The sequence below is a fragment of the Rana temporaria genome, chromosome 1 (assembly GCF_905171775.1).
Source record: "Rana temporaria chromosome 1, aRanTem1.1, whole genome shotgun sequence".
Lineage (NCBI taxonomy): Eukaryota > Metazoa > Chordata > Amphibia > Anura > Ranidae > Rana > Rana temporaria.
In genome coordinates this window covers 119,406,434-119,419,993 of record NC_053489.1, presented here as the reverse complement: position 1 = coordinate 119,419,993, position 13,560 = coordinate 119,406,434, and the positions used below count along the sequence as shown (strand labels likewise).

At 41.2% G+C, this 13,560-nt stretch overlaps 1 protein-coding gene across 1 annotated transcript in view; it reads right to left on the bottom strand.

Moving 5' to 3' along the window:
- ADGRV1 (adhesion G protein-coupled receptor V1) overlaps positions 1-13,560 on the bottom strand; it is a 576,045-nt gene that overhangs the window by 219,868 nt on the left and 342,617 nt on the right. Inside the window, exons 78-81 of the mRNA XM_040342090.1 lie at positions 13,287-13,529; positions 12,578-12,985; positions 11,252-11,436; positions 2,426-2,672 (exon numbers count right to left, since the gene is read on the bottom strand). Coding sequence (XP_040198024.1) covers positions 2,426-2,672; positions 11,252-11,436; positions 12,578-12,985; positions 13,287-13,529 — 1,083 coding nt within the window. The remainder of the gene's footprint in view (positions 1-2,425; positions 2,673-11,251; positions 11,437-12,577; positions 12,986-13,286; positions 13,530-13,560) is intronic.

Here is a 13,560-nt window from a genome sequence, read left to right as displayed (position 1 = left end):
TCGGATCAATTAGGGGACTAAACATTACGATATCTTGATCTAAGCACATAGCAATCATTTTTAACACTATTTAAATCAGGACTGGATCAAGGATGAAAATAATATATGACATTTAAACATTCACATAGAAAATCACATAGAAAATCATTTATTGCGGCTTCATTTTGGCTCAAAGGAAGCACTGTTGCAGAAATACAGTACAACCAAAGCCAGTGTGGATTATAGGACTGACTCTAAAGCCTTGTACACACGATCGGACTTCCATCTGACTTTTCCGTGGATTTTTGTGCAAAGGGGCGTTGGCCGTGAACTTGTTCTGCATACACACGGCAGAACATTTTCAGCCAACATACACCAAACCACGTGGTTTTTCAGCTCTTTAGTGCCACCCTTTGGGCAACTTCTGCTATTGTTGTCTGATGTTTAGCATTGGTTCAGAGCATGCGTGTTTGTACTTTGGATTTTAGTCCGATGGATTTGTGTACACACGATCGGATGATCCGACGGAACACATTTGTTGTCGGACAATTTGAGAGCATGCACAGCCAACATTTGTTGTCCGATGGAACATGCAGACGTTTGGATTGTCCGACACAACATGTCCGTCGGAAAATTGTTGTTGGGATATCCAATTGTGTGCATGTGCCTTTAGAGATTTAAGTTAAATTCCTGTTGTTTTGTGAATGCAAAAACAGATGATTAAAAGTTTTAATTTTTTTTTAGGAAGTGTTAGTACTGTACCAGATAATGGTAATTTTTTATAATTTTTTTAGATAAAAAACAATCTAAAGTTAAACCTCGTCTCCATTGTGGAAAATATATTCCTACTATATTTTACAGGAGACCATCTTCAACTAAAGACTGGGTAAAAATTGGTGGGAAGAAGAACACAACACTCAATTGGGAAGAGCAGGAAACCCCATCTTTGATCCACACTCTCAGACGTTTTCAACCAGAAACAGAGCCATGCAAGAATTCTGAGCGGCCTTTTTTGCACATACCGTGGAACCCACCTAAACAAACTACAACGTGGGAAGATTTTTCCATAAACCACTTCCAACCATTTAAAGGAGTTTCCCACATTTAATTAAAAGTTAAAAAACACATTCATTAATTGTACCGTTCCTGTGGTGCTCTCATCCACTTCTAATGGTCCCATGCTATTCTGCCAAGTTCTAGAGCAGCCATGCTCTACCAGGGTCCCTCAGGAAGTTGCTAGGGGTTTCTTGAGGTGTGACCGTTTCACCTCCCATTTAATGGTGCCTGCATAGTTACAAGGCCAACACCACTTGGCATAGCCAGCTGCATAACACCAATAATCTTTTTAACTGTCTGTAACGGTGGGCATATTGACCACCAATATAAGATGGCATTCTGTCTGCTACTGCATTTTTTCCCCACTGCCCCCCAATGAAAAGAGGAACTTCAACGCCTCCCATTTCATTTTTTTTTTTATGCCTACTTACATGATGCTGGGTTGTGCATAATTCAGATACTCGCCGACTCAGCAGACCCAGCATTATCCTGTTGAGATCCACTTCTCTTTTTCCACTGCAAAGGTCCCACGCTGTCATGTTCTTCTGTGAAGTCAGGTGATAGGCTTATCCTCCTCCACCTTTTAGGAATGGAAGATTATGCCTTCTTGGATATGTGACATTCATATCCCAGGAGGCACCTAGAGCGCTGCATGTTTTTTGCCTAGGCAAGAAGGGAGGATGGGGGCTAGATCAAAACCTGTACACCACAAACAAAAAAAGGTACAAAAAAAAAAAAAAGATATGTATGTAGTGGAATGGGGAAGGGTTGGAGAAGAGGAAAGTTTATTTTTAGGGTGATGATCCTCTTTAATATGAACCTACAAATTATTTCAATGGTTGCTCTGGGGTATAAAGTCTGAGAAATTTGATTTTAGAGGGACACAATTCACTACCCCACTTTCAATGTATCAATTAGAATGTCTATAGATATCAGGGGGAGGAGTAGCGACTCTCATATCACTCATGATTCTGAACAAAAAGGCTGTACAACCAGTGGTTCAGCATGAGAGATAACACCACAGTAACTGGTGGGGTATTTAAAACCAACATAATAGATTTTATACTGTAAATTGCAAACAATACTAAAAAAAAAACACATCAAATTTTATAATATAATCTCATTTGTGATTACAGACAGGCTCTCATCTAAACATCTACATTTAAACAGTTAAGCTCATCACTATAAATATCACTTGTAACCAATTGCTCTTCTGAAACCGGTAAAGTTAATTGTATCTCAATTCCAGGAAGAATGCAATGACTCTCGCCTGAGAGTAAAAATAAACAAGCAAAGCATTGCTGGATTGTGCTGGGGAGCAGCGATTAAAGCTTGAAGGCTTCACAGAGAAAGGAAAGCACGCTTCTCTTATGTAATTTATATAAATTACCTTGTTATTTAAAGCACTTTCTTCTCCTCCTGTAAGGAACCACTGCTGGCTGCTGTACTCAATAAACTGCACAAATCTACAGCTTCCTTCAGAGGTAGAGTTCTCTGGAAAAACCGCCAACAGTCTTTCGGGGAGTTGGATTGTATCCCCGCTCTTCCCATCAAACCTATGTCTATTGATCTGCTGTGGGTACCAGTGATAAGCATATATAGAAATGTGGGGGCAAGTGTCAAAAACCGTCTTCCCTCTGTTGAAACAAGATACAGAGAAGTTACAAACCCTGGTTACACCAGCATTGTACAGAAAAGGCACACTGAACAAAACCATGAAGATGAAAAAGAAAAATGTGACGGGGAAGATTAGACACTTGTTTGGTATATTTTACGGTACAGTTTTATTTCTATGCTAACTTAAATAATAAATCGTTCAATACAAATACCTATTGTGTGTGAGCAGTTTAAAAGTGAAAACCCAACCAATAAGAAAAATTCATATTGTAATAAAAAAAAACATTCCACCTGTTCTAGGGCTGCAGCAGGTTCAAAGACGAGGCGATGCTTGAACTGCGAATACCATTTTTTTTTTGCAGCCTCAGATTCAGGACTACATCTTGACAACTAGAAATATTTACTGTAGCAGGGAAGCTGTGTACAGACAATGAATGCCATGGTGAACCATTTTAGCATTATTTGTTAAGTTCGGTAGAAAAAAAAGCCTGCGCAATGGCCCAGACTTGCTTAAAGCCAGCCATACATACATCAAAATGTAGCCAGTTTGTCAGGTACTGGGGAAGTCTCCCAGTCTACCAGGGCTCCATTAGCCTCAAGAACCAACTTCTCCCTTTATCATCAATAGAAATTAAATTCAGAATTTAATTGGTGTGGGTTAATACAATGTCTGAGACAATTATTTCTTCAGGTACTTTCATACATGAGGTTTACTGTTGATGTTAAATGGTAAGTTTACCTTTAAAGAAAAATCTGTAAGGTAAACTTACACAGGACCCCCTCCTCGCCCCCCGGTCCCGCTGACCTGGACCGCGGCAATCTCTTGTTCTGAGCCCCGATATATCCGCGTCAGGAGTCCAGAGCTTAGAAATCCCCTGAGCTGGATGTCCAAAACGTACTGCATTAGGAAGGACGTTTCAGAGCATTGTAATTGATCAGCGCTGTCACATGGGCAGCGCCAACCAATAAGCAGCGGCATAGCCCGTCCTGTCAGCTATAAAGGAGACGTGGATACAGAGGGGATTTATAAGCCCCGGACTCCTGACGCGGACATACTGGGGCTCAGAACGGGAGATTGCTGTGATCCAGGTCAGCGGGACGGGGGGGGGGGGGGGGGTGAAGAGTGGGGGTTCCTGTGTAAGTTCACCTTACAGATTCATCTAGGGTAAAAAAAAGGCTAGAATAGGAAACATCTAATGATTGGTAAGCTGCAATATATACAATTTTTGGTTTTGGGTTTATTACCTCTTTAGGCTGGATAAAAGACCCCCTGGGACTCCCTAACCCGGTAACCTCTTGCCTTTACTGTTCTTCGCCTTATTTCCCTTCTGATTTAATGTATTGTAGGCCATATTTCCTCCTCTACTTTTACTGATTACTGATTCTTCCTTATGCATGTTTTAGGCCCCTTTCACACGGGTGGATCTGCTCAGCGGACTCCGCCAGATCACTGCTCACTGTGTCAGAGACACGCTGTCCTCTATGGGAGATCGGATGAAAATGAATCGGCCTGTCCGCTTTCATCCAATCCCATCCGCTGGATGGATGGTGAACGTATCGCCTTACGTCTGTTTTGAGCGGATTTTATTGGATCGGACGGCAAGGCAGGTGGCAGCGGACACATCTCCAATTACATCCGCTTCCTACCCATACAAGTCAATGGGCGGCCTGCTCGGATTAGCCTGAAAAACGGACAGGCGGATCCGAGAGGGCCTATCGTGTGAAAAGGGCCTTACAAACCTCCCATGCTGTATATGCTTTATGTCTTAAAGGATCACTAAAGGATTTTTTTTTTAGCTAAATAGCTTCCTTTACCTTACTGCAGTACTGGTTTCATGTCCTTATTGTTCGTTTTTGCTTTGAAGTTGCTGTAATTCTGCTGTGATCTCCACACTTCCTGGTTGTCTGGCTCCTTATAACCACAGTACTGGGAGCTTTTCACGGTGGTCTAAGCTGTCATTACTGTGTGTCTAAAACTTAACAGAACCAAGCAGATTCATTTTAAAAACAAAACACTGCCCTGGATTTGTTTTTTTTTGTTCTGTGTGTCTCTCTAGTTCACAGGAAAATGAAACCAGTTTAAAAGTGAAACTAAACTGCAGGCACATTATATGATTGATTTTTATCTATTTGTAATCATTTAGAGCCTAGGTTCACACTGCTGCAAATTCAAAATCGCGGTAAAATGCTTTTGCAGGGCTTTGCGGTGTTGGAGACAGCAGGGGAGAGTGGGCGAGGGGGGAGACGATGATTCGCCCTCGTTGTCTTGCGGATCCCCGCTCGGAAGGTCCGTGTACGCAGTGGAGCGCCGCGCGGCAGCTCCGGCGGCGCCATCATGTCTGTTCCCCCGTCGTTCAGGCATGAACGAGAAGGCTGTCAGCTTTTGGAGGTTCCTATCCTCCTTCCTTTTGCGAGACATCGCTCCAGCAGTGTCCGCTGAGTAGTGGCAAGCAGTGTGGGTACTCGATGGGTTGTGTATCCCGTCCTTGCTCCGTGTTTGTCCGGCCGGCTATAGGGAGCTCTAGGCTGAAGCTGCCATTCTTCTCACGCGCAAGCCACGCCCCCTCAAAACCCACATTTTTCATGTGTGTATTTCCTGTACCGCATTCAAAATGCACTGCACTTGCGATCTGCAGTGGGTGTCAGTGCAATGTTAACAATACACCAAATGCAGTTCGCAAACACAATGGGGGTTATTTACGAAAGGCAAATCCACTTTGCACTACAAGTGCAAACTACAAGTGCAAAGTGCACTTGAAATTGCACTGAGCCTAGGTTCACACTGCTGCGAATTCAAAATCGCGGTAAAATGCGCGATTTTACCGCGATTTCGCGGCTGCGATTTTGCCGCGATTTCGGCCGCAATTTAATGTAAATCGGGGCCCGAAATCGCAAAAAGTAGTACAGGAACTACTTTTTGAAATCGCAGATGCGGCGTCGCACTGATTAGGACAGTGCCATTGCCGACAATTGCCGCCGATTTGAGATGCGATTTGACATGTCAAATCGCATCTCAAATCGTTCCAAATCGTACCCAGTGTGAACCAGGGCTTAAAAGGAATCAGTTAACTTTTATGTCTCTATACCCTGTAAACAGTCATTTCAGCAAAAAAAAAAAAAATTCTTTAGTGACCCTTTAACTATGCTCTCTACATTAAGAGGCTTTTTGGTTACCTGTCAGTCACCAAGTTGACCTGTTTATACCTTTTGTACAGTACGATATGATTACCTCTGATGTGTTGTCCTAATGTACAATGGATGTAAATCCTTTTCTGCTTCTGCTAATAAGCTCCTTTGTAAAAAAAATCAGCAAAGGAGACAAACACATCCATAACACACAGCCAATACTTTCTCTCCTGCTAATGTACATTTAGAAATCAATGGATATGTGGCTAATGGGAGTTCTAGCTGGATATTTGATCAAGAGGACAAAATGTCAATGTACACATAGACATAGCCTTGAAAATGTTTTGCTTCAAAAGATATGTACCATGTTTGATATGCATCATTTATGTATGTTTTTTTTTTTTTTTAAATAACACAATGATTTATCTCACAGGAAAGCAAACCTAAAATGCACTTTTTTGGCAGACTGGTCTATGTTCCAGCAACTTTAGAAATTAAGTTCAAACTAAAATTGTGGTGAAATAGCCCCCCAAACCCACTACCCAGCCCCCACCAACTGTAGCAGTTAGATAGGTGGAGGAGCGGCCGGCAGTCACGTGACCAAACAGAAACTATCTGAGATAAGGTATTTAGCAGCATCATTTTATACAAACATTTACATTGTGTAGTATAGCTTGGTAGAACAGAGGGCATGGCAGCAATCCTTCTTTGACTTTACAAACACTGTAAAAGTGTAGGAGGGGTTTACCTGACTAGAGTTCTGCTTGAACTGTTTCCTTCTATGGGTGTGCTAGATAAGGAGTCACCTGTATATACCAGATTTATTTCATTATTCTATTAAACTTGTTTATTTCACATACAGTATGTAAAGGATTGCAGTCATGATTTTGATATCAATTTCTACAGTTGGTGACCGGCTTTGAAGCAAAGGTTTGTTTACTGTTCATCCCTTATGACAGCAATTCATTTAAATAAAATATGTATAGAAATGTATTTTGAAAAATGAAGAAATTAAAAACATTACTGCACTGTCACCAGTGCAGTACAGTGTCATCATATAACTGTTATGGTGGTGATCAGGGAAACTGGTTGGTGACAGTATGTAAAAACTGTACTACTCTGGGGAGATGATCAGGTTTTTTTTCCCACACACTATGCTCATGTATAACAATGATTGTCACTGTTATAAGCAACCATTTTTTCTGAATAAAATCCACTCATTCAGTGTGTACCATTAAGATTAGCTGTGATTGGCCATGACACAGATAGGCTGTGATTTCCCCGTCTGTACCATGTGATCACTGTGATCAACCACAGAGATCAACACAATAGTACACAATGAATGGTTTGAATAGAAGCCATCCATTGTGTACAATTGTCATGTGATCTGCTGTGATTGGTCACAGCAATCACATGTTACTTGCAGCGGCCTGGCACACTGATCCGGCAGTGGAAGAGTACATTGATCTGGTGGACACAGCAGGTGACAAATTGTGTCGCAGTGCAGCAGCACGTGGGGCTGGAGCAAGTTTTGATCCTGGGAGTATGTCATATGACATTAACCCAGGATGGGAAAGCTCCCAGTTTTCCATCATATTGCAATAGGCCTTAAGGAATGTGGTAGATTTCAGTGATGCTCCATTCCTTTGTTTTATGCAGTACATGTGGAGCTTCTTGTTCAGATGGTGCTGACTACATCACTTCATTAAGCTTCTGACATTTAGGTGTTTCACTAAGGCTCCATTCACACCTTGGCGACAAAACGCCCGACGCCCGACGCTCGTGCCGCTGGAGGGGAGAATTGCCATTGATGTCTATGAGATGGTTCACATCTCATAAACGCCATACGCCTGCCGCCTGAAAACAAGTCCCAGACCCTTTTTTTCAGGCGGCAGTGGCGTTCGGCCATAGACATCAATGGCAATTCTTTGTGAAAAAAAAAAAAGTAACCTAATCGCGGCAAAATACGCCGCGTACGCGGCGTTACAATGTGAATGGGGGCTAATAATTGCAATTCTGCTCATTGTTACCTTATTGGTGTCTGAATGCAAAATGTTTACACTCACTGTAGTAGACAAATATACTGTCCTTAGCAAAAGGTTCCCATGCTGTACACTTTTCATTAGGTACATGTGCGTATGCTTTTCTTCATGTGTTTCAGGTCAGGTTTCTTTCCATTCCAAAGGTCACTTTACTGCACTTCAGCTGATACAGTTTATCTGTGATTTTTCATTTAGCTAGTATATAGCTTCCTTTTTGATAATACAGCTGTTACCTCTGAATGTCACAGCGTATTGTTGATTGGTGAGCTTTTTTTAATGACAGGAGGTTACTTTTAAGAGCAGGAACATATAGTTCATTTTGAATAGGTATTTTTTTGATGACTGTTTAGCATACAAAGGGAGTGTAGATATTTTCACTTATTTCCTCTGTGATCATATACTGTCTATTTCACTGAAAGGGCATTTTTATGTTCACCTAACACTGGATTTTGCACCTATCACGTTCACATGATTGATTTTTTTTTTTTATGTTATACTTTGCTCATATTTTTTTTTTTTTACTGCATGTTTAATTGTTTATATGCAACATCATTTACCATATGATTATTCATGATTGCACTATCATTATTTAGCGCCGATTTATATTAAAGCGGATCTCCCGCAGCCATTCGTTTTTTTTTGGGGGGGGGGCATTCAATTATTTATGGCGTATAAACAGAGGACTCACGTATCTGCTGTTTAAAGTCGTCCGCTGTCCGATTTCGTCTGGAATTTATATTATCTTTACAGCGCCGTTTCCATTTTGCTTGTGGGCACTGTGAAGCTCACAAGCACTCATTTCCTTGTTTAGCAATGACGTTGACTTCCGGGTTTCACGGGCGTCACATTCGGCTCTCCTATGACAGATTGCTCTGGATGTGACGTCCTGTCGTCGCCATCTTGCTACACTGCTTGACCCTTCTCACTCTATCATTACTGTGCATGAGTGTGGGGATGGCGGTGACGGAACGTCACTTCCGGATCAATCTGTGATGGGGAGCCTGATGTGACGAGCCAGCAGCGTCGCGATTTAGGAAATCCCGCGATAACTCAGAGGAAACCTCTGCAGAAAAGCTCCCAGGAGGCATTGCGAGTAAATGATATGACGCACTGCCCGCAGAATACCCGCAAAGGAGAGATAGGGAGCCGAGTGACAGCTGCTGATAACAAAGGTACTGTCACAGGAAAAAAAAACTTCTGTTCCTTAATGCATTCTTGTCTGCTTTTTGATTAAGCCAGTGGTCTCCAAACTGCCCTGTGTGGCCCTTTGCTTGCCTTTATCCGGCCCTTGGGGCACTATGCCTCCCACTGATACGAGACACTATTCTGCCATCTGACACCAACAATGGAGCACCATTTCTCCCACTGACACAACTAATAGAGCACTATTCCTCCCTATGATACCAACAATGGGGCACTATTCCTCCCGCTAATACCAGATGTTTACTAACAATGATGCCAGGAAAATTTCCACTCCCGCTGGCCAAAGTCCGGCCCTCCAAGAGTCTGAAGGACAATAAACCGGCCCTTTGTTCACAATGTTTGGAGACCCCTGGATTAAGCTAATGTATTGAAATAGGGTGGAGCTCCGCTTTAATATTGATATACTGTCCATTAGCTGTTGTAATTATTTCTGTCTCGCTTTGATCAAGCTGAGTGAAGAATTTTGTATCAGTGATCATATGACTTCTAGCTTCAGAATCCTTGTGACAAGTGAAATGTGCTTGAGCCCTGGTTCACACTGGGTACGATTTGGAACGATTTGAGATGCGATTTGACATGTCAAATCGCATCTCAAATCGGCGGCAATTGTCGGCAATGGCACTGTCCTAATCAGTGCGACACCGCATCTGCGATTTCAAAAAGTAGTTCCTGTACTACTTTTTGCGATTTCGGGCCACGATTTACATTAAATTGCGGCCGAAATCGCGGCAAAATCGCGGGAAAATCGCAGCCGCAAAATCGCAAAATCGCGGTAAAATCGCGCATTTTACCGCGATTTTGAATTCGCAGCAGTGTGAACCTAGGCTCAGAGTGCAAAATTCCGCATCAATGGCATGAAGAAATCTTTATCATGAAAAAGTGCAGATTGATGAACTGTGTAGAACCCACACCTAGGTGCATCTTCACCGCATCTTCACCGCAGAATCTCTTATTCACAAGCGCATTTTGAATTCTTGTAAAAAGGGAGTCAATGGGGGTTATTTACGAAAAGGCAAATCAAAAAACAGCATTTTAGTTTGCACATGATTGGATGATAAAATCAGCAGAGCTTTCTCTCATTTCAGATCTACCCCTCAGATTTACAGCAAATGCACTTCCAAGTGCACTTTCAGTGCAATTTGCACTTGTAGTTTGCATTTGTAGTGCAAAGTGGATTTGACTTTAGCAAATAACCCCCAAAGTGTTCTGTTAGTAGCAATCATATTTGCTTTCTGGCCTTTTTCTTTTGCAAGGACTGTTTTTCTGTAACTCTGTATTTGTATCCATAGCAATATTTAGGTATTGGACACATGGCTGGTCCCTTTCTTGTTTTATTGGAAACAGCAGAAATACAGGGACATGAAATTACATTATAATTTCCTAATGAGTAATTTTTTTACATAATCTTCTACATTCTAATGAGTTTATATTTAAAGCTGAAGAAGTTTTATTTATGGAATGTGCAGCCACCATATGGGAGTCATCATGTCTAATGACTGCTCTGGACAGTTATGTAAAAGATTAGAAAAAAATAGGCCATGGGAGCAAATGGTGAAAGTTACTACATGACAGTATGACAGTGCATAATTTATATGTTCTCATGGTAAATGTTTGCATGCTAAAGCTGGCCATATGCTGATGAAATTTTGGCCGGTTCAACAGGGACCAGACAATTTTCGATCAGTGTGTGACAGTTTAATTGCCTGTGGCTGCTGTTCAATATATTCTGATAGTGGCAGTTGCCGCTGTCATAATATAATGTTCTGGTGGTGGTGTTGGTGGTGGTGGTGGGGGGGGGGGGGGGGGGGGGGGTCAGGGGAACAAGATGGATGGAGGAATCTGGTTTATTATGTTTCAGTAATTCCAAATAAGTTCTAGAAAGAAAAAGAAGTGTTCTATACACAAGGAATATTAGAATTCTGGAAAAAGCAAAGACATAAGATATGGTAGGTAGCTTCTAGCTACATAGTGCTAGGCAAAACGTTTTGATTACATTGGATATGCGAGCATTTTGACCACATTACATAGATTTCGTCAAATATGTACATGCCCTGTGTAAAATTATTTTAATCTTTTTTTTTATATTTGTTTTTTTAAGAAACAGTCATTCTTCAATCTAAAAGGCCACTAAAAGATAACAAATAAAAAAGCAGAATAAAATGCAGTGAACAAACTTTTAACAGAAAACAACTACACAGATCACTGGGGCAAGAAGTACTTTACTTTACCTTACACCTGGAGAGCCACAGGTCACACCAGTAAGTAGGGAGTAGGCATAAACCTCAGTAACTCCAATCAATGGGCTATATCCACGTGTATCCAAGCGGTCTGGGCTGATGAGGCTGCACAGTATGTTATAAAATAAAATGCGGCTGTCCTCGGTTAGAACTTCAGTTCCACCATCACTTACTATCTGAATATCAGGAAAGGAGGATCATAAGTTATGTTAGAATTTGCTGTGGAATGTTTGTATTGCTAGGCTATTATTTTAGGTTCATACTTTAAGTTTTTCCTACAACACCTCATCACAGAAGCCATGATTTCTCCATTGTGCAGTCAGCAGGGTGAGACTTGGACATCATTTGATGACTTTAAGACCCCTTTCACACTGAGCCACCCATAGTTTCAGCGGTAAAACAGCGATATGGGCGAATTTGCGGTGCATTTCAGCCGCTAGCGGGGCACATTTAACCCCCGCTAGCGGCCGAGAAAGGGTTAAAACCGCCCGCAATGTGCTGCTGAAACAGCACATTGCAGGCGGTGTAGCCAAGCTGTCCCATTGATTTCAATGGGCAGCAGCGGTGGAGAAGCGGTATACACAACGCTCCTTCACCGCTCCAAAGATGTGGCTAGCAGGACTTTTTTTACTGTCCTGCTAGCGCAACGCTCCAGTGTGAAAGCCCTCAGGCTTTCACACTGGAGATAATGGAGCAGCTTTTTAAGGGCGAATTGCAGGTGCTATTTTTAACGCTATAGCGCCTGCAATACATCCTCAGTGTGAAAGGGGTCTTAAGCATTTGTTACCCCAACACTTATATTCCTGATATGCCCCTGCTGTACCATGCACTTGTATAAGTATCCTGTTCTCTTTGTATTGCTTCCTTTGTATGAAATCTCTGGTGTTCCTGCCAGTCCCTCTGCGTTCCTATTAAAAACTGACCACACTAAGCAGAAGAAGTAGCCTCTAGCTGTGCTGGTATGCTCTCCTTACATTTCTTGGTTTTGTAACTAGACTTGTTTTATATTACTTTGTAAGTTTGCATAGAAGAGGATAAACAAATGCAAATCAAAGAAGCTAATGGTTGTTGGCAATGGCCAGGGTGGCATCAGCTCAATGCATAGAGTAATTAAATCCATTTCTACTGTGATAGGCTTAAACCTACAAATCATTTTGTTTACAAGAAATGGTCACTGAAAACTGAATAGATATATGTAGTGTTAATATTAACACTAACACTAATATTATATTATTACAAATACATATTAACTTCACAAAGCAAAGCTAAATCCAATAATTGTAATTATAACAAAGAAATGTGAAATTGCGATTATACCTTTTCCATGATAGCCATCGTTGCACCAAGTTGCTCTTGTGAGAATTCAGAACCAGCCTTATTGTTAAGAGTCTGCAGAACTCTGCTCAGTGTGCTCTCATCATAGGGTTGAATGAGCTGATCAAGTAATCCCCAGGTAGACTGGGATGAGGGGTCTGACACAATGGTAATGTTGGCAGTTCCATACAGTGGATCTATTTTGGCACCTCCTGAGGGGTTCATAAGTAGGACCTGGAAACGCTTTGGGTAGGGGTTGAGAGATGCAGTCTCTGGAGTGAGGGTAATATCCAGTACAACAGTTCTTTGTCCAGACTCAAATGTGAGTCTACCTTCAGAGCTGACAAAATCCTGGCCTGCAATGGCTGGATAAAGTACTGTATGGCCAATCACTTCAGATCGTTTTAGTTCCTTAATAAAAAAAAAGAAAAAGAAAAATCATGCATAGTATACCACAATTATTTTGGCTTCAAATGGTCAATATCTAAACCCTACTAGTTTAAAATACAGTACACAATATATAATATATAATATAAGAAGGATTTGATATCTAAAAGACAACACATAATCAAATTAAAGATTATTAATTACAGAAACATAGGGATATACTGTATACAATATATATATATATATATATATATATATATATATATATATATATATATATATATATATATATATATATATATACACACACACTAGTTCAACTTACCATTATAACATACTCCACAGAAATGATCTGGGATGTGTTGGGGTTTCGGGAAATCTGAAGGCTGATTGAAGTTGTCTTCTTATGTGCAATCGCCACTCGTGACCCCAGTGCAAATGATACCAGACCACGAGGAGAGTCACTTTCCAGGATGATTACTTTGGCAAATCGAATACTGCTGTTTATTGATGCACCAGCACTAACGTCGTACAGTTCAACAAAAAAATAAGTCTCAAATTCAGGAACCTGTAGTAGCACAAACAAGTATTCAGTTTTA